At 33.7% G+C, this 25,057-nt stretch overlaps 1 protein-coding gene across 5 annotated transcripts in view; it reads left to right on the top strand.

The window, feature by feature from the left end:
• LOC117116364 (protein fantom-like) overlaps positions 1–23,152 on the top strand; it is a 45,000-nt gene extending 21,848 nt beyond the window's left edge. For 4 of the 5 annotated variants that reach the window (XM_033260383.1, XM_033260382.1, XM_033260386.1 and 1 more), the window contains 19 exons: positions 361–518; positions 1,666–1,732; positions 2,433–2,653; positions 3,143–3,214; positions 4,850–4,930; positions 5,969–6,084; positions 6,978–7,272; positions 7,921–8,086; positions 8,449–8,603; positions 9,355–9,480; positions 10,111–10,209; positions 11,244–11,507; positions 12,192–12,296; positions 14,247–14,498; positions 14,729–14,956; positions 15,806–15,998; positions 16,863–16,947; positions 17,896–18,029; positions 21,675–23,152. In XM_033260383.1, the coding sequence (XP_033116274.1) occupies positions 361–518; positions 1,666–1,732; positions 2,433–2,653; positions 3,143–3,214; positions 4,850–4,930; positions 5,969–6,084; positions 6,978–7,272; positions 7,921–8,086; positions 8,449–8,603; positions 9,355–9,480; positions 10,111–10,209; positions 11,244–11,507; positions 12,192–12,296; positions 14,247–14,498; positions 14,729–14,956; positions 15,806–15,998; positions 16,863–16,947; positions 17,896–18,029; positions 21,675–21,793 (2,936 nt within the window). In that variant the 3' untranslated portion in view covers positions 21,794–23,152. The remainder of the gene's footprint in view (positions 1–360; positions 519–1,665; positions 1,733–2,432; positions 2,654–3,142; positions 3,215–4,849; positions 4,931–5,968; positions 6,085–6,977; positions 7,273–7,920; positions 8,087–8,448; positions 8,604–9,354; positions 9,481–10,110; positions 10,210–11,243; positions 11,508–12,191; positions 12,297–14,246; positions 14,499–14,728; positions 14,957–15,805; positions 15,999–16,862; positions 16,948–17,895; positions 18,030–21,674) is intronic. The other variant, XM_033260387.1, reaches the window with a different exon arrangement.
• The last annotated feature ends 1,905 nt before the right edge of the window (positions 23,153–25,057 follow it).

Raw genomic sequence — 25,057 nt, 5'->3', positions numbered from 1 at the left:
ATACTGTACCTTATTAAACACAAAGTATAGAATAGAAAGATGTTGGACTCATCTGGCTTTTACGTGTGTATCATAGCTTTTTAAGGATGGCTTCTAAATCCTGGTAGTACCTGATGTGATTGTAAGTGGGCGTGGTCGGGACATTGCTCAAATTATGACAATTTAGGGGTTAGGTTTTCTAAGGCTACATATATTATTATTACATATTATGTGAGTTGTTTTTTTCCCTAGTGGGTGGGGACAGCTCTCCTCGTGGCCCACCATGTTCCTTTAAAAACCTGTCAGTCAGAACTGTAGTATATCGGGTGTTGAGAGACAATTAAGTGACTCATTTTTCTACCTGTATTCTACCTGATTTAGAGTCGCATGAGAAGCTACAAACCGATTTCCGTGAGTTGCAGATCAAGCATTTTCAAGTTAAACAGCAGTTGGACGACTTGCAAGACAAGATGCGTTTCTTCAACAAAGAAAGTGCCATTGACTTTGCTGAGATTGAAGAAGCACTTATCCTGGTGAAGGTCAATGTCTAATTTTAATTTGTAGTTGCTAGCAATTTATTGGCTCCAGAAATTTGCCGACAGGGGTTTCACATGTCCGACAGGGGTCTGAACCAAAGGGCTGACTAGGGTCAGTGTCCCGGAATAAAAATACCTGGTAGGGTTTATGGCTTAATATGGCCCAAAAATGGTCTAATGACCCCATCATTAGACAACTGGGGTTCCAGGCCTGTCCGATTTGGGGGAGAGTAATTTCCCTCCCTGACCCCCCTACTGGTACTACCACTGCTTGTGACCAATGTGAATGATGTATTTGCAAAAGAACACACGGCTTAATAACAAGCTGACCTACTTTACTTATGCTGGGTTACAGATAAATTTCAAAATATTTCAGATTTTTCATTATAGAAGCAGAACTAAAAACTAAATCATTTTTAAAAAGTGATATACCACCACAAGGTAGATAAAACTATTTGATGTACTGTAAAGTAAGTCCCATTATAATGAGGCATGGCAAATGGATTTGTTGTTAGTTAAAAGCAAGGTCTCAATAAACAATACACAGCTCTACTCCAATTTAAATCATATCAAATCAAAATTTATTGATCGGTTGCACAAACTAAAATGGAAATTCTTTTCAATCAAATATATTATAATCAAAGTAAAAACATAATAAAACACTAAAGAACCATGGAAACAAAATGATTGAATACTAGTTTTTAGGATTTAGATTTATATTATGGTTAAAGTTGATGCATTGTTTAGACGTGGATATATAAAGTAGTACATCTGAAACTAAAATCATCTTTACCTTGTAACTTGTTTAATGTCATGTTTGATTCTGTGTATGTTACTTTAACCTTCCCCTCTATTTTGTTGAGTATTGTTTGTATGGGCTTAAAGTTTATTTAATTTTTTTGTACAGTATCTTGCTATGCTTTACAATATAAAAGTTCATATCTTTTATTTTCAAAACTATTCACCATATGTTATGTAATACCTTGAGAAACCAAGTGTTGTATATAAATCTGAGTGAATAAACTACTGGAGCTTAGTAACAACAACTCAACCATAGTAATATTGTATTAGGTTCGAATCCTGATGGTAACAACAAACAAGTCTGTCAAGTGATTATTCAGATTTATTTTTTTTTAATTCATATTTTTAGAGGAGAAAAGAGCAAGGCAGCCAGGATCTTGATTTTCTTGAGAGAGTTGATGAGGAAGTCAACAGAGGTAGGTGTAATTTTGTAATTGGCCAATGTAATCACTCCTATCTTTGAGTTATATAACTCCATTAGGTATTTTCTTAATAATTCAACATTTAAGTGAGATTTAAGTGAACAATTGGGATTTGCTATTATTATTTTAGAATGTGATTCTTGTATACAGTTCCCATTTCTTAAACCAAATAATAAGTCATCTATGGTTGAGCTGAACTTTTGATCAAGAGGTAACATTCCTCGACCCTAGTTCAAAGCTGGCTAGCATCGGATTTTGATTGGAGTTGATTCCTTGGCTCCTCGATAACTCTTGCATGAGAGTTAGGCTAGACAGAGCAAATGTACTATTGGAGCTGCACTGTGGCCGCTGAGGGTTCTAAGGGCTCAACCAAAATTTGAAATAAAAAATGTTTAAAAAAAAAAGATTGTCACAGATGATATATTTAAAAGCCATTTAAGTTCATAATAATAATGATAAGGTAGAGATTTTTTAAGTTCCACTTAAAAGACTGCAGTCAGTTTCAGCAGTGCTGCATGTCAGTGGTGGAAAATGTGAGTCTTAAGTGCTTTTTTTATTTATGAAGCGATGCTTTAAACATTAAAAAGTTGACAATACAAACTGTGATTGCTTTTGCCTGCCAATACAATTGAATTTTAGCAAGGAAGAAATTGTTAAAATTTCTGAATTACTCACTTATATGCATTTGTTTCAGATTTGAAAAAACAGGTGATAACCCTGCAGGCTGAGCATGCAGACACCATCAATGAACTTGAGAAGACACGCAACATGTTGATACTTCAACACAAGATCAACAGAGACTACCAGGCAGAAGTTGAAAACAGCACTCATAGACTTGAAGAGTACAAAACAGAGTATGACACAAAACTAGAAGAGTATTCACAGTTACTGGACATCCGAGCTGCTAGGATAAAGGTATGATGGATACTGTTGACTGCTGGGGTTACACATATTAAACACCATCTACAGACAAATAATAATTAGAATATAGTTTGATTATTATCTTGTTCTACCCAAAAATGGTAATTGAAAATAGCACTCATAGACTTAAAGAGTACAAAACAGAGTATGATGCCAAACTAGAAGAAAATGAAAGTATAGAGGAAACTGTTGACCTTTGAGGTTACACTATTAATGACTGTCTTCAGACTAAAATTATTTTAGAATAGTTTATTGATTAGTTACATTATACCCAAATGGGCAACAGCACTCATGATAGTGGTCATTTAAATTGGTAAACATTTTGACAATTAACCTGCTGAACAAACTTGTAGACTATTTCAGAGTGAGCTGTTGACCATTCAATATGAGCTATTGGTAATTCAAAATCAGCCATTTCTCATTGAAAATAAATATTTGAAACTTTAGAATCGATAAAGTTTTAATAATTTTTCTGAAATGTAGAAATTGGAGCGCCAACTCAGAGATATAGCATATGGCACTAAGCAGTATAAGATAGCAGATGCAGAAGTCTTGGTAAGTATTTTGTAAAGTACCGTATTAGGTAATGACACATTGGAGCTCAAGAAATTGTATTATTTTTGCCTAGACGCAATGTTCCCGTAACGTCCTCTGGCGAGAATTGGCAAAGATTCGAAAAATGGAAATGGAATAGGTGATAAGTTGGTTATGTAAGTGAAAATAGAGAACAGAAAAATGTTTGTATCTCTTGTTTGAGATGCAAGTTAGAGCTGCAGTGCGCAGTGTGGGGACATTGTTTAAATTACTGAAGCTTTCCTGTTACTTTTACGCCGCCAAACATTAAAATTATTATAATCAGGCCAAAATAAAAATAATTAAAGATTGTTGTGACATCAATTTGATGACATGAGCATTCCCATTGACACTGTTTGTAATTCACGATACTACCTGTACATCAAGTTGTCCAATTATAAAAGCTGCTTACACTCTTGATTTGCTCAGATCAGATGAACAATTGAGCGTACGTTACGTGTTACAAACAGTGAGGTAATTGTTCTTACTGTATTTCCTGATGTTTTCCTAGTGTAGTTTATTTCCATTTGCTCGGCTATCACTCTAAAATGTACGCCTACTTTTAATGTGCGACAATACTGTACATGATCTATTGCAGCAAGCACGGCTAACTTTTCCCAACCTGTGGCCGTTTCCAAAATTCTACAACAAATTTAAGATGGTCGTGCATAATCAATGAAGGTTACGTGACCATCTTCCCATATCACACCTACTGTATTAAACTCCAATGTTTCCAACCCACATTCAGTACAACATGCCAGATGGCTCTCTTTGGTTTTACCATATATACCATAACAACCAACTATTTTATTTTGTCTGTCCCATCTTTTTCCACTCCCATACTCTTTTATGCATTGTCACACACCTCACTCTAGTTCCGTTGCCACTGGTTGGCGTTGACACGTATATGACCTTGATATTTTTACACTTTATGTGAAGTTTTGTTTTCACCTTTCTAGAGTACATCAAATATCTAAATTAGGCAATCCACAGTGTCTCAGTCATTCCACAAGTGATTACAAAGAATAATTAACTTTCAATAGGGATAGAGTTGGAATTGAATTGAAAATGTGAGCCATCAAAAAAATGTGAGAGGATCAGGCTAAGGAAAATTGAAGTTAGTGATATACAGCAAATGACTTTGTAGTATATGGTGATTCACTTGACAGTATGGCATCATGATGTTGGACTGACCAATTTTGATTTCGCTATCAGATCATTTTGTCCATATACCTTTGTTCAGGTTCAACTTTCTCTATATTGTCACATAAAAATATACATGACATTCTTTTTCCAAGGAACACACTCACTCTCTACACATTGTCATTTTCAAACATATTTGTCACCAGATTCTCAGGATGACATTCCAACTAAAGTTTTGTCCACACTATCATTTTTTTGTAACAAATAAATGTGAAATGCCCATATTTGGGGGGTAATATGACATCATCATGCCCATATATGGGCACATCACACAAATTTGACGCATAAAATAGTGCGTACAGAGCTTACGTTATGAAGGTGGGGCTGTTCTGATCCCAACCAGTTCTGCTCTTGGATGTTACTAAGGTTCGTGGCAGATTTTTTAAAAATATTTTATTTCAAATTCCTTTACAGATGGATGATGAAATGGAAGAAGTAGATGAGTCAGTGAAGCTTGAGAGAGGCCAGAACTTGATGGAGATTCATATACAAAAGGTAAATGAAAATTCAACAAATCAATCTTGTAGCTGTCTTTTACTACATTTAATGTTTTACGAATGCAGTATGCATCAAATTAACTTCATGTTTTGATGTGTCAACATGTCATCATCAGGAAAAAATAAAAAAATAAAAGAAGCCTTTTACATTGTTTAGGGAAATCCATCATTGAACAAACGAACAACTCTTTATAATATTACTCATTGTAATTCGTATATACATGATCTACTATAGTATTTATGACCTTTATATACATGACTTACCTTAGTACAGTATTTGCTTGTTTGTCATACCTATGACTGGGAGTATATAAACCGGTAGTGGCATAAGCATTATTGCCTGATGATGACATGTTGACACATCAAAACATGTCGTTAATTAGTTTCATATATTTTATATTTTCCTGTAAATAACAGCCGACTAAATTTTTGCAACTTTCTAAGCTTATTTTTTGAGACAGACACAGGCTTAAAGTACAAAAAAATTATAATTAATTTACTGTGCAACGTGTTTGATTTAAAGCCTCACATTTAATTAAATCTAAATGTGCTACATCGAATAACAAATAAGTTTTTTAGTAATGTAAATAGGGTCATAAATTAGTATCTGGTTCAATAAAGGCGGGCATACACTTCACCGTTTAATGTCGGCCAATGCGATTAGATGTGTATAAGAGACAGGCTTACACTCTTGATTTGCTCAGATCAGATGAACAATTGAGCGTACGTTACGTGTTACAAACAGTGAGGTAATTGTTCTTACTGTATTTCCTGATGTTTTCCTAGTGTAGTTTATTTCCATTTGCTCGGCTATCACTCTACAATGTACGCCTACTTTTAATGTGCGACAATACTGTACATGATCTATTGCAGCAAGCACGGCTAACTTTTCCCAACCTGTGGCCGTTTCCAAAATTCTACAACAAATTTAAGATGGTCGTGCATAATCAATGAAGGTTACGTGACCATCTTCCCATATCACACCTACTGTAGAACATTAATGAGCTGTCTGTACGCTGTCTCTTATACACATCTAATTGAGTATAGTCAAGAAGGGTTAAGAGTGCTTGATGATTCGAACCCTGCAACCTTTGTAACTTATGAATTCTTTGAGTATGAGCTTCAGTCAACACCTGTTGTGAAAGGTTCTAGGTAAGTCAAATAAGTTAGAAGATGAAATCCTTTAGTATACCTCATTGTGCATTTTTCGCTTGTGTCCCTGAACAAGGCACTTTCTTTTACTTGTCTCAACCCAAGAATATAAATGGGTAGCTGGTGAGGGTTGCCAGAATCAACACTTATGCATGTTTACTGAATGATCAGAGACAGCACTTCGTATATGAAAGGTGCTAAATAATTGAACAAATGAATAAAAAAATACAAAATGTGCCACATTTTTGTGATTTTCAATGCATTAATTTACCTTTTAAATTATATTGTTAATTTTCAGCTTCAAAACACTTTCATTGAAATAATATTTACTTACATTGAATTTTTTTTATTGCACAAATAAATTTAAACAACTTGCAAGATTATATTCAGTCAAAAAGCTTTGGTTAAAATTAAAGCCAGACTCTGGAAGTAAAAAAATTGTTTTGATATGGGGCAGAAAGGTATAAATATGGATGGTTATGCACCTTCCCCCCCCCCACTCCCTAGTTTTTTTAAATATTCAAAAATCTGTATCTCATTAACCATTCCCAAGTTTTTTGTCATATATGTGGCAAAGACAAGCCAAACCAATCACTCGTTATTAATACAGGGTAAAAAAGTAAAAAAAGAACTATAAAATGGTAAAAAAAATCATTAAAATCTGACATTCCCTTATGAAGTTGCAAGTGTTCAAACATACAGCTGTTTAATAAACAATATATGAGTAATCAGCCTTGACCATTGAACATCAAATCCGTAAAAAGTGTTGCTTTAAAATTGACAATGGAGAAAATAACAGCATAGCATGATGTATCCTCTACAGCCCGGCTTTAAGTTAAGTCATCCGCCACAGATTCCCATATACTGCTGACTTCTTCTGTTTTTCTTTTCAGGCCTGTGTTTGACTTCACATCACAGTATATTGTCACTGTTGATGACTTCCTCTTGCACCACATCATGAAAGAGTCGACAACATTGGAAGTTCACCAGGCCATTGGCACTGAGTTCCGTACCATCGCTGCATGCCAACTCCACTTTAGAGAACTCCTTGATGGCAACCAGAACAGAATACACGGTATTGGGCATCTTATTGGTGCCGAGCCAGGCCGTGCTGGGGTGCAGTTTGGAACTGTTGAATTTTGGGTCAGGTTACGAGTACCGATGGATCAGGCACTTAGACTGTTCAGGGTGCGTTTTTTCATTTAATAATTTTTACTATTGTCATTAATATCTGTCTGTCCATAAATTGTAAATCTGTTATTCTGTCACACCACAAATTGAACTGATATTCATGTTGCATGTATTCCACCATCTAAAACCTCATCAAACCCAGTGCAAAAAGAATTGGTGCAGATGGAATAATTGTTTATCAGGAAAGCCATGCATCAAGGGAAAAAAAAATCACAAAAATGCTTTTCCTAAAGGAATAATATGGATATAAGTGTGCGCACCCAAATAGGTCTTCAGGAATACACCTAATAACAAGTTATTTTAAAGACTGTTTGCTACCCATATGACCTTTTTTTTAGCGTGAAAACCTATGACATTATAATTCAACACTGAACTATTATTTAAAAATATAAATGGACATGCTGTGTCACACTTAGCCTACTCCTCAAATTTTTTGTGTTCTAGACGCCCGAAAATATGTTTTGGGCATAAATTTGTTTGTTTGTTTCTTCCAAAAATGCGGGGAGGGGTGGGGGAACCAAGGACACTTCGTGAAATAAACAGCAAAGGATACACATACTAGAAATATATTCCTTCTTGTTGAGTAGCACCACTGATTTGAATCATTTAATATGATACTGTATATACTCATTTACAATGCTACAGGAAAGAGTGAAAGCTCTTGGTTATATGACATCCAATCAGAGAGCTACACAGCAAGCTATTCAGGCTCTGGATGATGACACTGCAACTACCCGACGTGGGGATCAGAACATTAATGAGCTGTCTGTACGCATCATTCGCTGCAATGGACTGAAAGCAAGAAGACAAGGTAAGGCATGCCATGAATTAATAAAGATAATGATTTCTAAATTATGCTTTTTCACATTTTTATTAAAAATCGCAACTTATATATTGTCATAATTCCATTTTCGGGGAATTTGGTATTATCCACAAATTGTGTGCGTTAAATGCAAAAACTCAAAGCAGAACATAAATAAAAAATTACAATCTCATATTATTAAAAGTATCTAAGAACTGGTCTACAGTGAGAAGGAGTGAGATTCCTCTGCGCAGATGTTTTTACCTTAACTTTGTAATAGTTCTGTAGGGCAGTTATATTGATTTTAGTTAAAAGCTCCTAATGTTTTTTGAGATCCAAACTTTTTCTGACTTGATAAACCTCATTTGTAGGTGTGCAACCAAGCCCTTACTCTATATATCGGTTTTTTGACTTTGCTGATCATGATTCAACCATCATACAGTCCAGTAACACGCCAGAGTTCAACGACACCAAGGTATATCCTGTTCCGATGAATGCAGACTTGGACAGATACCTGAAAACAGAGGTAACCTGCTTCAGTTTCAGATAAATATTAACAAAGTGGAGCTGCAGATTGGTAGTAAAGATGCTTGCTGTTCAATCTCAGGGGCATGGGTTGTCATGAGACAGAACTTTTCCTTAGAATACCAAAAAAAAAAAACTCATCATAGTCTTATAGTGTGATTTACCTGCTTTCCTTATGTCCTTGTTCGTTGGATAACAGAAATTTGCAAAATAAATTCTTATGAGCCTCTGCTGCATCATTTTGGTTAAGTTTTGGATGGTTTTTGTGAGCAACTGCATGATGACTTAAAAATTATATATATAGATTTTTGCTATTATGACATAACTTGGTTATGACTTACCTCCGCTCATTTACTGAGCATGACTTTCGAGCATCATGTGTATATTTTTATGTGAAAGGCCACATACTTCTACTTCTATACTCATCCAAGCCTGTGAAGGATCTGGACGAGGTAATAATAATATAACATTGTGATCTAATGTTAACAACCTTAATAACTAATATTAACAACCTTGGGGCGCTTAACAACATATTAGTATTGATTGAGGACAGCCAAGTAATCAGGTGAATATCCGTTCAAAGCTTTGTGCGTAATGAGAAGTACCCTTAAATTATATAATTAAAATGACAGTGATTGAGTTTGCTATAAATTATGCAATTGTTATCATCATCGCTCCATGCTTTGTTGTACATTTTATTCCACTCATCTGGAGCTTTGATTGAACTTTTAAAAATTTTACCCTTGATTTAGAGTCTACAAGTGTACGTGTTTGATGACACGGACCCCGAGGAGTCCGCATATCTTGGTCTGGCTAAGATACCTCTCATCAGTCTTGCACATAATAAAGCAATCAAGGGAACTTTTGAACTCAAACAGGTAAACTACTACATTATTTCTATTTATATTTTTACTGCCAGTACCACTTCTGTTACAACACTCAGGCTCCGTGGATATATTTTTTTGCATCTAAGATTCAGTCCAGTTTCAGTTTATTTATTTATAGACCAACAAGGTTGGGGCAGCTTCAGTAAACAAATCACTATAACTTTTTCAAGTCAGCTGCCACCTCATACAATATACAATTCGATAAAAAGACAAAATTTACAATTTTAAACATCAAAATTGAAATATTAAAAACCAAAAAAAATAATAACAAAGAAAAAGGCAAAAATTTCCTAAGTATGTATACAATAATTCGCCGCTCACGTCACAAACTAACACAATCAAATTAGATTGTGTTAGTTCGTGAAATCAAAGCAGCTTATCTAGTCGAGCACATATTGGTTGTCAACCATTTTTTTCCTCCAGCCAGCAACAGTGTGATCCCACACTTTTTCAAAACCAGACTACATTGTGCTACACTACCATTACTGGTTTTTTTTCTTTTACAACTATTGCTACTACTCTCTACAGACCTTAATTTTGATTATGTTTAGATTATGTTTAATATTAGTAAAGTTTTTAAAAATGTTATCAACGATGAAATGTATTGTTTTCCCCCCTTAGAATACAAATAAAACAAATGGAACGATTGATGTATTCTTGCAATGGCAGTATACATACCTAGCGCCACAAGTTGGAGGAGAGAAGATGGAGAAATCTAAGGTAACAGTCAATATTGTCTGCTCTCTAATTTTGAAAGGAACTTAGATTTTATTCATCATCACTTTGTTTATACATTCAGCAGCTGCCATATTGAGCTGTATATTTAATTGTATGAAAATATTAAAAAAAAATAATGTATTAAATATATTATTGTTAAACCAATATTAAATGCTTACCTCCTATTTATCGGCTGCTCTGATTCTTGATCTTAACCATTTTTATACTAAGTTTTTAAAATGATAAAATTAGTCCTAGAGTAAACTTTACAATATAAATTGAGATAGGTACGTTTTTTGCAATTAGTAACAAAACAGAAACTAAGAAGTATTTATTTTAAGTTTTGTACTACCTATCATAAGCAAGAAGAATTAGTAACAATAAACAGTGTACTTTAAGCTTGAATTGTTTTAAACACTTAATCTAACAAGGTATTATTCACTATTTTATTCTTCATGTAACAATGCTGATAAGCAAGGCTTTTTTTATACCTTGTTTCATGAAACCTTCACCCTCCAATATTGATATTATTTCAAATAAAATTAAAATTTTATTTTTGGCCAATTAGCGCACCCGCCGTGGCAAAAAACTGGAAATTTTTTTAGAAAAAAATAAAAGTTTTTCTTTATTTTTGTTACGCTCCCCGCTGCCTTGAAATCTCCAAAAATAAGATATGTATATTTCTTCCTATTTATATAAATTTACAGCATTTAATCATCCCAATACTACACTATCTAGACATTCAACGATAACATTTTATTTTCATTTTATCCTCCATCAGGATGTTTTTGGCAAAACTTATTTTTGCTAAACAAGAATTTTATTTGTATTTTTTTTCCACCCACCTTTGATGATCTTTAAACTATTTAACTTTGCCAAACAAGAAATAAAAGAAGTCTCGCCTTAACATATAGTATGATAAAAAATAATTTATTGATAATAATTAAATATAAAACTAAAAGTATTATCTATATTTTTATTAAGTATTACATTGCCAACATAAAATATAGTATTGTTATTAACTGTTACTTGTGCAGCTTCAGCCACGCCCACCACCAGCAGCAGTAACACCTGCAGCTCGCAAACCACCAATTCCAAAGCCTGCTCCCTCACCACAGGTCATGTCTAATACAGTGCTAGCCTCTGGTCCTGGCACAATGGATGTAACTCCAATCAGGACTGCCCCACTCAGACGTGGTCCTGCTGCTTCATCCACTCCAGTGCAGCCTGATTCGGAGTCTAGGCCAAGAGAGGCGCTTGTACAACAGTCAGACATTTTGGAACCTGTTTCTATAAGGACTGTAAGTAGATTAAATATAATTTGATATAAATAACCATAATTTTTAAAAATCTAACATTGCCTACATCATCGTTATCTACTTTTTATATATTGCTATCAACTGTTGTCAATGTATCATGAGAATGAATTTTTAATAATGAAACTAATATTTCACTGCACAATACATTTGGTATATTGGATGATGTTTTTAAAAACAACAGAAAACAATGGTTACAAATGATAGAATATTCTAGCTATTTTTGTTTGCATCAATTATTACAAGTGGTGTCATGTTATATGTGTGTATAATACATACTCCACTGGGCAGTTGCCACCTTATGCTATAGTAATATTTAAACCACTAAATTTTCTACTTTAATGAAAATGTTGTATGCAAGAAAAAATCTGGCATTTTACTGTTCTAAACAGCTTCTTTATTTAGGTGATGCACCAGCTCCAATTTCATGAACAAAGATACCTAGAATATTTTATCATTTTTAACCATTGTTTTCTGTTGTTTTTTTTTTAAAATTGTTTCATTTTGTGTACTGCAAACCTAGCACTGACTGTAAACATTGTTTATATTGACAAGAACTGATAATCTTATAATGATAAATTAAATCATTATGTAATAACAATAACTGTGTAAATTGCATGTTTCCATTTATGTCCTGTACATGTTATTTGGAATTATTTGCATGCCCAGAACTCAGGTGCACTACCCCCACCACCAATACTAACCATCAACTCACCTGAGGAATCAGACCAGGAGTTGGAGCCAAGTAGCAACGCCACTCCATACCAGGCCCAGGTTTGTGCCATATTGCCTAAGTAGCGTGTAGCATGAATTATTAATTAATCACTTTTGTCATTTCTGACATCATTTCACTATAGAAAGGAAAGAGAGCACAGTACAGTATGCTTGTTGTGAGCGTAAACAAACAGTGCGCCCTTATGTGCAGCTGTCTTTTGGTTGTTACATTTAGTCACCCAGTTGTTCCACAAGATGCAATTCCTTTGTAGAGGGCGATAGGTTGATGTTACTATTTTTTTTTAACGAATGCCTGACAATCGGAACATAGTAGGTGCACTCCTATGAAAACTATAGTGACTTCTATCATAACTGTGTAAGTAACAAGTTTACAAATGGGACTAGGCTCTCTTTCCTTTCTATATTATTTGATTTCACACATTTTCTCAGAATTATGATGGCAAATTCAGGATTTTTCTCACAGGCCCAACTGGTAACTGAAAAGTATTTTCACCTAATCATTTATATTGCTCAATTTTATTTTAGCCTTGTATATACACATATAGCTAAAGCACACATACCACTAGCAAAAATATCTTATGGAATATCAGCACAATAAACTATACTAGGGTAGGGTATCTAGTGCTTTAAAATTGAACTTTTGAAACAAATAATAATCAAAATAATTCATTGTTATTGTGTTGCTGTGATGCACACTTTAAACAAGCACATCCTTAAAACACGAGAAAGAAACCACATCCACAAAATTTAAATATAATATAAACACTGGCCCAATATGACTACTAAAAAATAATAGCCTATTTCGTGAATACTTACCTGGATAAACCGACTAATTGCCATTGTTCCCAAACGGAACACCCCTTCGAAAAAATGGAACAGTCCGACCCAGGGCGCCATGAACGAACCGTCTCCCTAACAAACGTCCTCATTCCCTTTTCGACCTTCGTTGGGAAGTGTTCGTGTTCGCGATACTGCGATAAGGATTTTCAGCCTTGGAGTTTGTTTTCAAGAAGTTTTTCGATTCTGGATTTTACTTTTCTGTCTTGGATTTTATTTTCAAGAAGTTGCTGGATTCTGGAACTAGTTCATAGGAAACTTTTGATTGCACGGCGACAGTAGGACATAGAACGTAATGACATCACATAAAGTCATCTGTGCAAGCGAGAACGTTGATTTCTCGCAGTCGCATGGATTCTAGGATGCAATTTGACCAAATCTACATTGTGCAAAGAAAATAGGATGGTCACGCATTAGTCAAAACGGTTCTAGTGTCTCGTCTTTGCCTAAATAGAAAGCTCCCTATTTTTGTATATGATTATCAACTTCAATAATATTTCATAAATCATCAGCATTGTTATTAAGCTACTTTAATGCAAATCTATATTAAATATTTACTAAGCACTTAATGCTGTTGTAATGTTACATGTGTAGTGTTCTTAACTAGTGCAGATTTTTAAGATGTGACTTGATAGAAAATTGACAGTGACAGGAGGAAGACCTGTTGATGTCTGCTCTCTATATATTTCTTTTATCCATGTATGTCAAACATAAAATATGTGCACATAATATATGTAGAAAAGTCAATAAACGTATCTCTACTTTTGAACCATAAAAAATATACCAATATATTATTTGACTTAAAATTAATAAGTTAGTAGTGTTGATAAATACTTGGTATATTTATCTGTTGAAGTATATATTTTGGGGGTTTGCATAAATAAACATTTGTTGATAAAAATGTTCTCATAGTAAATTTTTGATATTATTACTAATGGTATTAATGTATAATGATATTGCTATTGGTTACACATCTAAAGATACATAAACAATAAACAATATTGGCATACATATGCATATATTTTTGTACAGTTGCTTGCACCTTTAGGACATACTGTACTTTAAAATTGGCATTTCTATCATTATGTTGATATATGATTGGTAGCCTGATTGCTATTTATCTCTTTCTCAAATTCCTGTTTCTTCAAAAAGTTACCTCCTGAGCCTAGAACAGCAACTACCTCACAGGCAGGTGAGAACTTTGATGACAGTGGTGAAGGGGACAGTGGCCCGGAGCCCTTGGAAGCATCAGTTGAGGAGGAGCTTAGGAGGAAGACCAGTGAAGAGGAAGCGAGTGAGGAGAGACCCAGTCAGAAGGATGAATCTGTCTCTGAGCAGGATGCATCTGAGGATCTAGAAGATGTTGTTGCAAAGGAGATGAGAGTGCAGTTTGGTACAGATTTGGTAATTATTAATATCCTTGCAACCGTAGTGCAAAATCACTAATATTGTATTCTAAATCATCATAGGTCTTATAGTATTTAAGCAATATTACAGCATCAAAAATTATAATAAGTGGTTACATTACATATGTCTAACATATTGATATAATTTTATTACTTCTTTCTCTTTATTATAAACATTACCATACAAGATAATGAGTACATTTTATTGGTGTGTCATTTCATTGTTAGATGGACAACTCAGAGCGTTTAAGCGATACCAACTTTGAAGCTGAAGAAGAAGCAAGTAATTTTGATGAGGACACAGACGACGAAGATGATGTTGTCACACCAGCTCCTGACAGAGAAGGAAAGGAGGAGGAGGAGGAAATAGTGTCAACTAAGGAGGACCTAATGTCCAGTGACAATGACAGTGTAGTGATGTCACCAGCAATGAATAGACCAGCATCTGCACAGGCAGTAAGTATCTTGTATGTTGTATAGGTTTCCTAAAGCCATACTTTATCAGATTCAACATAAATTGCTCTAGAGCTCATTGGGAGGGGACAAACTAAGATGTTTAATGACAGATATACAACTATTATTTTATTCTAGTGTATTGGTCATCGACTAGTAATGTTTTTAAGACCTAAAAGGTGTACTTAGGTTAGGTTATCCTCTTTGTGCCAGGTGGCACACAAGGCTGATATCTTCTTCCTCCACTTTCCTCTGTCCTGAGCTGTATGTCTCGCTTCTGGCCAACTTCCCCATTCAAAAGATGTTCTTTTGCTCACAACTGACTCCAAATAGTTTTTGGTCTGCCTTGCCTTCTCTTTACTTCTGGTGCACATGAAAGTGCAATATTCTGGTCACTGTTGTAAGAGGCGTACTGTATGAATGAAATAGGATCCAGCAACATTACAGAAAACACACAATTTGTTATATTGGCTATGTCACCCTAATTCTGAATAGGTCCACATTTTTAAAACAGTCAAGAATATACTGAATGTAAAATTTGTAATTTTCTGTAATAAAGTTTTTTTTAAATCTTAATTTTTGACAGTCTAACTAGTAATCAATAGGCCAGTCTATGGGCCCTGGGAATGCCTCCAATTCTGAAGCTGTGATCCAACTGCCCCTGGCCCTTGACCCAGTCAGGGATTCTAGGCGACTCCCATACCGCAGTTGGTCCATATTTACACAGGCCGCACCTCTTAATAGCAATCATTTATATGGCCTTGTATGCACCACAATTTCTGTTACTATAGAATTGAAATAAAAGTATAAAGATAAGATTTTATACTGTATCATAAAAATTTTTTTTAATAGAATGATAATGTTGTTACTGTGACAATATCTCATGTGTCTTTGGAGCCTGAAACACGTGTGGTAGAAGATGAGAATGTTGAACGCTTATTTGTTGAGTATAGATTCTTGGGCTGTCAACCTGAGGAACTGGAAACACCTTTTTCACTCCCTAAGCCCAAACCTGATCATCACATTGTCTTTAATTTCAAAAAAGGTAAGCCCATTCATATTTTCATAGTATGTAACATTTAGTGGGTCGAGAGGTTACACAATATGAGTAATTTGAAATGAGTTTTGCTGTATCAAGGGTTGGCGCCTGTTGGGGAGAAAAACCACAATTCGTTGGGGAGAAAAAAAATGTATTTTGTAAATATTAGTAGACTCCTAAATTGATTAAATAAGCCTTTGAAACCCCTAAATTGTCATATTTTTTTTTTTTTTTTTTATGAGCCCAGACAGTGATGTTTTTGTGGCCCGCGAAAGTTAATTAAAAACCCTATATGTGCTGCCCGCCAAACATCTTTGGCTAGAAAACACCGACCATCTCTAAAAGGTAGTACTTAAACTGAGAATAAAATGGTGTAAAAACAGTGTATGAAGGTTTTTGGAAGCATAAAGAAGAGGCCTGAGCCCCCTGACTTAGGCTTTTTTGTATCTTACTTCCCTGGGCACTTAAGGACTCCAGTGGAGTAGGGGACAAAGCCCTCCGCTCCAGCGTTTTATTTAATGTTTTTTTGACACATTTTGCTTCTGAAGGGCTCAGTCAGTTGGGCCCAAGATCCAGGCAAAAACTGAATAATATCCCAGTTCCCCTGAAGGTCTTTAGTCTCTGGCACTAGCCAGTAACAGGAGTTAAAGTAAATCCTTGCCGAGCTACTACAGTAGGTTGGGAAACCAAACCATTTCCACTGCGCCAAACTGCTTCCACTAATAGATGTTATATCACTGTGTTTTGTATCCATTTACTTCATTATTTACAGGAATCATTGTATTTTTCCCAATTCATAAAGACATCCACTTTTGAGTATTTTGAGGAATATGATATTGACAATCACTTAACCTGTGCTCATTTTTGCAGTGTTTCATATCGATCCGGAGGAAAATCGCCTCAGACGGGATTATCTAGCGAGCATGCTCCTGCCAGAGGACACATCCGAAGGAAAGTGAGTTGTAGCATATCTCTATGCCATGATTACAGAAACATTATCAGTGACTTGGAAATTGGCAGTGTTAACTTCCAAGCATAGTACTGTTCAACTCTCTTGCTACTGTATAATGATAATACTTTAGCTTCTGTCAATTTGAGGGCAGCTAGCAGTATAATTTTTGTTGACAATACAAAACATGATTTTCTGTACCAAATTATATAATTTGATTGTTTGGTTAATGTTGAAATTGTAATAACTATAATATTTATTATTATTATTATTATTATTATTATTATTATTATTATTATTGTACACAAATCGTTATTTTTAAAATGTCATTATATAATTTATTGCGTATTATACAATACCTTAAGAAAAATGGGATAATCCTAGGGTGTATACAACTTTACCTCGTAGCTAAGCTGGTAGAGTATCCAAACGGGTATTGGAAGATCTTGAGTTTGTATACCGATGAGGGCTCTATTTCTCAATCATCATATCCAATGTAATTGCTTAGTCAATGAAAATGTATTTTATTATTTGTTTTAATAACAAGTCTTCCTTTAGTTCAGTTCTGATAAACTAAATGTGCAAATTAATTCTATCATCGTAACATACTGTATTTCTCCCCTATATTTTTCAACGTAAGTTTATGTTTAATAGGTTTGTTTTGTTTCTTCGGGTCCCTCCAAGACAAGTTTTTGTACTTTTAGAAGGGATCCAAGATAATAATGATTTGATCTATTTTTTTCCCCTCATCACTGTTCTTACCAATATTTGTTTTTGTTATTCATTATTATCTGAATAAATATATCTGAATCTGTATATTAGATAGCTCTTTTAGTTTTCTTGATACAAATACAGATTAAAAATTTCATCCATTTTTAATATAAAGCAAAGGAAAATTTATCACAATTTGCTTTATTGAAGTGCCTAAAAATCTGTTTTGTTTTTATTGTCAAGGATTCGTTTTACCTTGGTGAGTGAGCCACCAGAGGACAAACCTGATTTGGAGTGTGAAGATCAAGGCTATGCTTATGTTGATGTACGAGACATACTGAAGCAGGGAAAGGACATGCATGAACAAGATATTGATAGTGAGTTATGATTACTTCTTTCAAAGCCTCTATAGGTTAATGCCCAGACTATAAAATTTTATTAACATGCGACCTGCCTATATATTTGGTATGTGGTCATAACTTCATGTCACAACCATATATAAGCACACCATGATGGGTATAAAACAGTTTTTTTGTCAAAGAAAATTTGATAATCTGGCCAGAGCTTAATGACAGGCATTGGTTTTGCAGTGGTGTGTGTCAAGTGTCAATCGAGGACCTGTGGAGGGCTGCAAGGTGTTCCCTTCTTTGATGTGGGGAGATTTGAGGTTTTAGCATTCAATATTTTATGATTTCACAATTATTTTGTGCACCCCTTTCACAAACACCTGGATCTTCCACTGTGTTACATAGGTCCCCTACCTCTAATTCAGCTTAATTACTTTGCCAGTACAGAATGTATTCCTTCTTCTCCATTGCAGCCTTTCCAGATCATTCTAAAGTCTATACAGACTAAAACACATTCCATAGAGCATAATTCTGCCCACCTGAATTTTTTATGCAAATTAGTACTGTAGCATCTCATGAATGAAAGTGAATATATTCTGAGCTGTAACATTATGTTATTGGACATTTTTACTATATATGTATTTTAATTAGAATCCAGCATATGTTGAGTCATGATGGACATACATGAATTTTCAGATTCAGATTCATATTTATTCACACAATGCATAAAGGTGGTAACAAGACGAAAATAATAAAGATGCAAGCAAAATCGAATGCAATTGTGTCTGGAGAAGTCAAATAAGCCCAAATGGCTTTACGGCTGGCTCCACCAGAGAAAAATGAAAAGTAATTTGTTCCATAATCAAAGACAAGACAAAACACGACGGAACGAATACAAGGGAACAACGAAAAAAGGAAAAACGACAATGCTTTTAAAAAAAAATAACATATACATAGATTTGAACATTATAAAAGTAGACAAGGGAAAAGAAGATAAACTGGGATTGGATAGGATGACACAAATATGGTTTAAATAAAGAAGATTAGTGGAGTTAAAGTCTGTAATTAGATATGAGGAACAATTTATATTCTGATTTAAATGAATAACTACTTTTCAAATTTGTTATTGATGTGCTGCATAATAGGGAGCCTGAATGTATTATTGAATTCCTGTTTGATGTTCAGTTAGAATTTATTGTGATGTATTTATTTGCATTCCTAGTATTATAGTTATGTAATTCATTGTTTTTTTTTAAGTATCCTTTGAAAGCATTTGGGAGTTTATTGTGGGAATACCGGTACATAAATAGGGCTGTTTGAAATTTATTTATGTCAAAGATGTTTAGAGTGTTGAGTTGGTGAAAGAGGGGTTTGGAGTGTGATTGGTATTGGATAGAGTGCAGATAACACGTTATATTTTCATTGCAGATTTTTTGGGCTCAGTACGGACTCTAAATGTATGCATTTTCTTTTAGTTATAAGGCGTATGCGGATTTTATAAGTCCGCAATGACGATATAACATGTTAGATGCGGATGGCCTTTTTTTGGAGTTTGAACAGATTGTCTAGTTTGGATGTTTCGGTGCTAGTTCATGGACAGAGAGTTTTGAATTTTGCGTCCGTAACTGCCCAGGCGATATTGCAGTAGTGTAGATGTGGTAAAATAAGGATATTGTATGAAGAGAAGAGAATGTTGGATTGTAGTGTCAATTTAAGTTTTCTTAGTAAGCCAATGGTTTTAGAGATTTTATTAGAAAGGTTTGTAATGTGAATCTTCCAATTTAGCTTGTTGTCGATGAGTACACCAAGAAACTCAGTATGATCAATTTATTATTGGTTACTTTTTTGCTGGTGGAGAAGTGCATATAATTTGTTTTATTGATGTTTAAAGAGAGTTTGTTATATTTAAACCAGTTTGAAACATGTTTGATCTCATTATTGAAGGTTTTGATTAAGGTATTAAAGTCAGGATTAGAAAGAAAAATGGTTGTGTCATCTGCAATTGACAAACCTACCAGAATTACAACTAGATCATCAACTCTAATTGACAATATATTTAATGATTGCACAAAAAAAAAATATAAACAAAAAGCCTGGTCTAGCCAATCAAAATACAAAATAGAAAAACAATCATATTAATAACAATGATTTTCAATAAAAACAAATATCGATAGGATTATTACAGAGATGGTACTGCATGTATATTGCAATTAACAAAAATAAATAATGATAATTATCAAGTTACTAATGTAATAATTTTCCAAATATGATTCCAATATGCTGCAGTACAAATAGCGAAATGTGACAGTAGTTTGCGATGATATTTTCGGTAATATCGCACAATTTAAAATGATTAGTTAGATACTATTATTTAATAATTTCAATTATTAACACTTCATACTAACTATTAGTAATATTAGTAAAAATTGGTGTAATGTTACAAATTAGCATAGGAGGAGAATAATAATAATAATAAATAATAATAATAATAATATCAGTAGTAATAGTACATAAATATCATTGATAATGATAGTAGTTATAATTATAATAGTAATAATAATCATAATAATGATTCAATACAGTAGTAATATTGATAACCACTGTACTCTTCAAGGCACCAGTTTAATTATTATAAAATTATGAATTATAAGTAGCATAGGCTATATAATTAGTGTAATGTAACAGCAACATTTTGTGATGACCATTATTTCGGTGAGATCGATATATTTTTAGCTTATTAATGATCAGATACATGTATTTAGTAATTAGAGTAATTAATACTTCATAATAACAATAATAATAATAATAAAATATATGGTGAAATAATAATAATTATTATTATTATAATTATGATAAAAATAATAATAATAATAATAACAATAACAATAATAATTGTAATAATAGTAGCAATAATATCATTAATAATGATAATAGTAATTCTAAATATGAAAATAATAATAGTTATAATAATATGCAATACAGTAGTAATAATGGTAATACTCATCAAGGCACCAGTTAAATGATTATAAAATTATGATTATAATACGCATAATACTAATGATATTAATAATAACAATAACAATAATAATAGGCCTAATAATAATGATATCAATAATAATAATAACTAAAAATAATAATAAAATCACTAATAATAGTAATAGTCATAATACCAATGATAACTATAATAATAATGGTAATAACAATTAAAAAAAAAGTAATAATAAACTGAACTATAATCATTAATATATCTATATAAATTATTCAAAATTAAACTTATGATAATTATGCAACTGTATAATTTGTAGGATGTAGCGATGACCAATGATAATAGTAATAAAGCAAGTAATAACTAATAATAACAGTTATAGTAATAATGGGAATAAACTGTAATAATAATAATCAAGTTATCAGAAAACAAAAGTTAAGTTTATGTGATTATAAATGTAGCAGTATAATTAGTGTAGTTTAACGACATCAGTTTAAAAATGACTAGGTATTTCAATGATATCCATAAATATTAAGTATTACGTCAGATAAAAAAGTAATAGAAGAATTGTTCAGTTAAACATTGTTCAATTAAAAAAAACTGACTACATCTAATATTATGAGGTGGTCAGCTTGTTTTATTTGTTAAGATGTAAATTACTGTATGTTATTTATTTTCTTTCTCTGCAGTTGTCGATGCCAACGATGAGTCCTTAATGATCGGTACTATGAATGTAACAGTAGAGTGTGTTGCTGCGTTGAGGGCAGTAGAATCAGAGCTGCAGTATGATGAGTCAGACGAAAATTAAAAAATCAAACAATAATTGAAAGTGCAATAGTAGAGTATGCAGAATATATTGAAAATTTCAGTCAAAAATACCAATCTCACAAGAAATGCAAGGGTATAGGTGATATTGGAAAATCTGAGCTTGTCTCAGTGATTTTTGGAAAACAATTACAATTGTTATGAACTTCCTATTGTACAAGGACTTTACGAATACATACTGAAGAAATGTGGTACGCGACTACTAGGTTAGAACTAAGTGCATGGTTGGGTTGTTTTGGTCGGGAAAGATTCTCAGTAAGTTGATTTTTCAATGAGATAACTAAAGCTCTCTAATGACTCAAGCTACTGCATGACCGTTTTTATATTTTAATACAACCAATTTCTTCTAATTTAAATACATTTTTCCATGAATTTGTGATAATTCGTTATCACGCAAAAAAAAAATTCTCATCACGCATGTGTTTCTACAAAATACGTGTTTCATCCAACATCACTCTAAAATGTGGGATTGTCCCGTACGATGCGAGACAATTGGTAACCATGGCGGCTGGTAGGGAACGTGAAGGCTGAGTGGGAGCTTACTGATAAATTGTCGGGGTTTAGCTTGTGAAATGAGGTAAATTTTACCTACCCATATTTTTTTTTTTGCAAAGGGATTTGTAATGTTAAAAGGGGAGGGGTACCTGGGGAGGTGCAAGCTTTACTGTTGGAGGGGGTGTGCAGCCCCCAATCCTTATAAATAAGGCACTGGATATGCTGAACTTTTTATGTAGCTTATTGGTATGTTTTAATGTTTGCATTCTAATATAGATTACCTTTGCTAAGTTTCCACCTAAAAATTTTTCAGGCAAAATAAAATTAGAAAACGAAAATTAAATTTAACATAAAGTATGTTCAAATGTACAGTATATATTCAGCCAAAAAATGCAACTGGCCTATTTGTGTGTGTGCTTGTGGTGTTATTACTACAGTACTGTATGTATCACCTCTGTTAAAGTGAGACCCTTAATAGAATGTTTGATTACATAACATAAATAAAAGTTTACTATCAAGGTATATTTATGTGCTTTAATTTTGACTCTACTTTAGTATAATTTAGTTTTATTCAACTGTAATTGTCAATAAATGCAACCTTGATAATAACACCTATCACCTTGATTCTGATTCTGAAGGTGAAGTACTATAGATAACTGTTTGACATTTGAAAACTTTATTTATTTGAAATGTTGCTAAAGGTAAATGGAATGTGTTTTGATAACTTGGCAAAATAGAATATATTTTCAACAAAAGGCAGCTACAGTATGTTCATAGTGAGTGTATTTGAAATGAATGCATTCTATTTGTTTTTTGATGAAAGATTAATAAAGACTACAAAAGAATCTTCCTGTTGTTTTGGTTTTTTTTTTTCAGAACCAGAGTATTATACTAGAATTATAAATTTTCTTCACAAAATGCATTACTTTATAGTACAGTATTTGAAATCACTCGTTTTGTTATTTACTAGATTCATGGGAACCTATCCATAATGCGGTGCATATGCGTATTACACATACCTGTCTTACTGTATACTAGAAGCAGTGTAGATAGAATGCTGTACAATGCAAAAACGATAGGTTTGTACTTCCATGACAGTAACTTTTAGTTGGCTCAATTGGCTAAAATTCTTTTAGCAAGTTACAATAGTGCCGAGATCCTAAGTTGATGAAGTGAAATTTTTGGGTAATTTGTCGTTTAGTAAGTGGCAACCCATGTTATGTATTGATGACTTCGGCCTACTTTACTTGTAACAAGCTCAATAATCAAAATGACTGTCCAGACATATTGCCAATTTTTTTTTAGAAATGATGATTCGATAGCCTCCTAATTTATCAAATGTTGAATACAAAGTTGCTGTGATAAATTGTTTTGATTTTATTTGTATTTCAGCAAATTACATAAGGCATTTGTTGTCGTGTGCGGTATGTTCCAATGTTATAGTATGCATGGTATGGAGAATGTTTACTACACTAATTTTGAATGTCAATGTCTAATTTAATGTCAGTCGACTTTGGCCAGGTTGACTGGGCAAATAATAATTAGAGCAATTATTTCATAGAGTGCATATCGCCGCCCTGTGCCTAAATACCAACGATACGCAGGCCATGTATGATGGGCGAAAGTGCAGCATACCCTCAAGGAAATAATGGAATCGACCGTCATATTCAGGCACATTTATTTTTTCAAGTGCTACATCAAACCGATTCCATTATTGTATTTATGCACGAGGGTAAAACATGCCCTTTGACACTTCCGGAAATTGAATAGTGTATTTTCCAGATTATTATGTACCATTCCACGAAATGTTATGATGATCCATTCATTAGTTTTTGCGTAATCTTGCTAACAGACAGAGAAAAACAGACAGCAGTGAATACATAATCTCCCCCAGCGAAGGTAAAAATGAAGTTTATACGTCCCCACTCCCTGGCAAAAAGTCTCAAACGAACTAAACAAGAAAAGAAGCAGCAATAATTTTAACACGATGTTAATTTTATTAATTAACTAATACGTCGTAATAATGTGAGCTATGTTCCTGCCTAATTTTATTGATCTTTTTTATCAATCCCTGGAGCGAGTGGGGAGGTTTTGAGTTGACACTGAATTCTAGCATTCGTTTTCGTAGTTACGTCTGTAGTGTATTTCTTGAGTCGAGTCAGCGGCGTAGCAAGGTGCGAAATTGCCGGGCCCTTTGATGTGATAGGAGAATTTCCTTAACTTCTCAGAAAATTTATCGTAAGAAATGCTTCTTTTACCCCCTGCTTCTAATGGCCTAAGCTATAGTAATAAATACTAATGATAATTGGATTCGTAACTATTTTAGGGCATATTCGGTCTCAGCAGCTGCTATAAACTAATCAAGAAAATTGGTGGTACACACAATTTAACAATTGCAGTGGTGGGCCAGGTTTTCACAGGTGGAGGGTGAAGAACCTCAGTCCCACTATTTTAGAAAAATTAGGGGGTGGGCCGGGCCCGCTGGGACACCCCTTGAATACACCACATTGCAATCAACAGAGTAGGCCTATAATCAATAATTGCTCCTTTAAAACCGAATATTATTGAGGGGCCCGCTGGCCGTCTTATTCTTCAAAAATATGAAATTGGAAATTACTTGAAATTATTATTTTTAGGTCTGTTAATGAATAAGCCCCTAATAGCCCTGAGCTCCAGTGCATTGCACTGGCTGCACTGCCCATATCTACGCCATTGTGTCCTTTGTAGGACGCCAGTCTCTTCCCACGTTTTG

This window comes from Anneissia japonica, unplaced genomic scaffold (assembly GCF_011630105.1).
Source record: "Anneissia japonica isolate Jap-2015-1 unplaced genomic scaffold, ASM1163010v1 scaffold288144_len532060_cov191, whole genome shotgun sequence".
In the NCBI taxonomy this organism is placed as follows: Eukaryota; Metazoa; Echinodermata; class Crinoidea; order Comatulida; family Comatulidae; genus Anneissia; species Anneissia japonica.
This window is presented reverse-complemented; position numbering and strand designations above follow the sequence as displayed.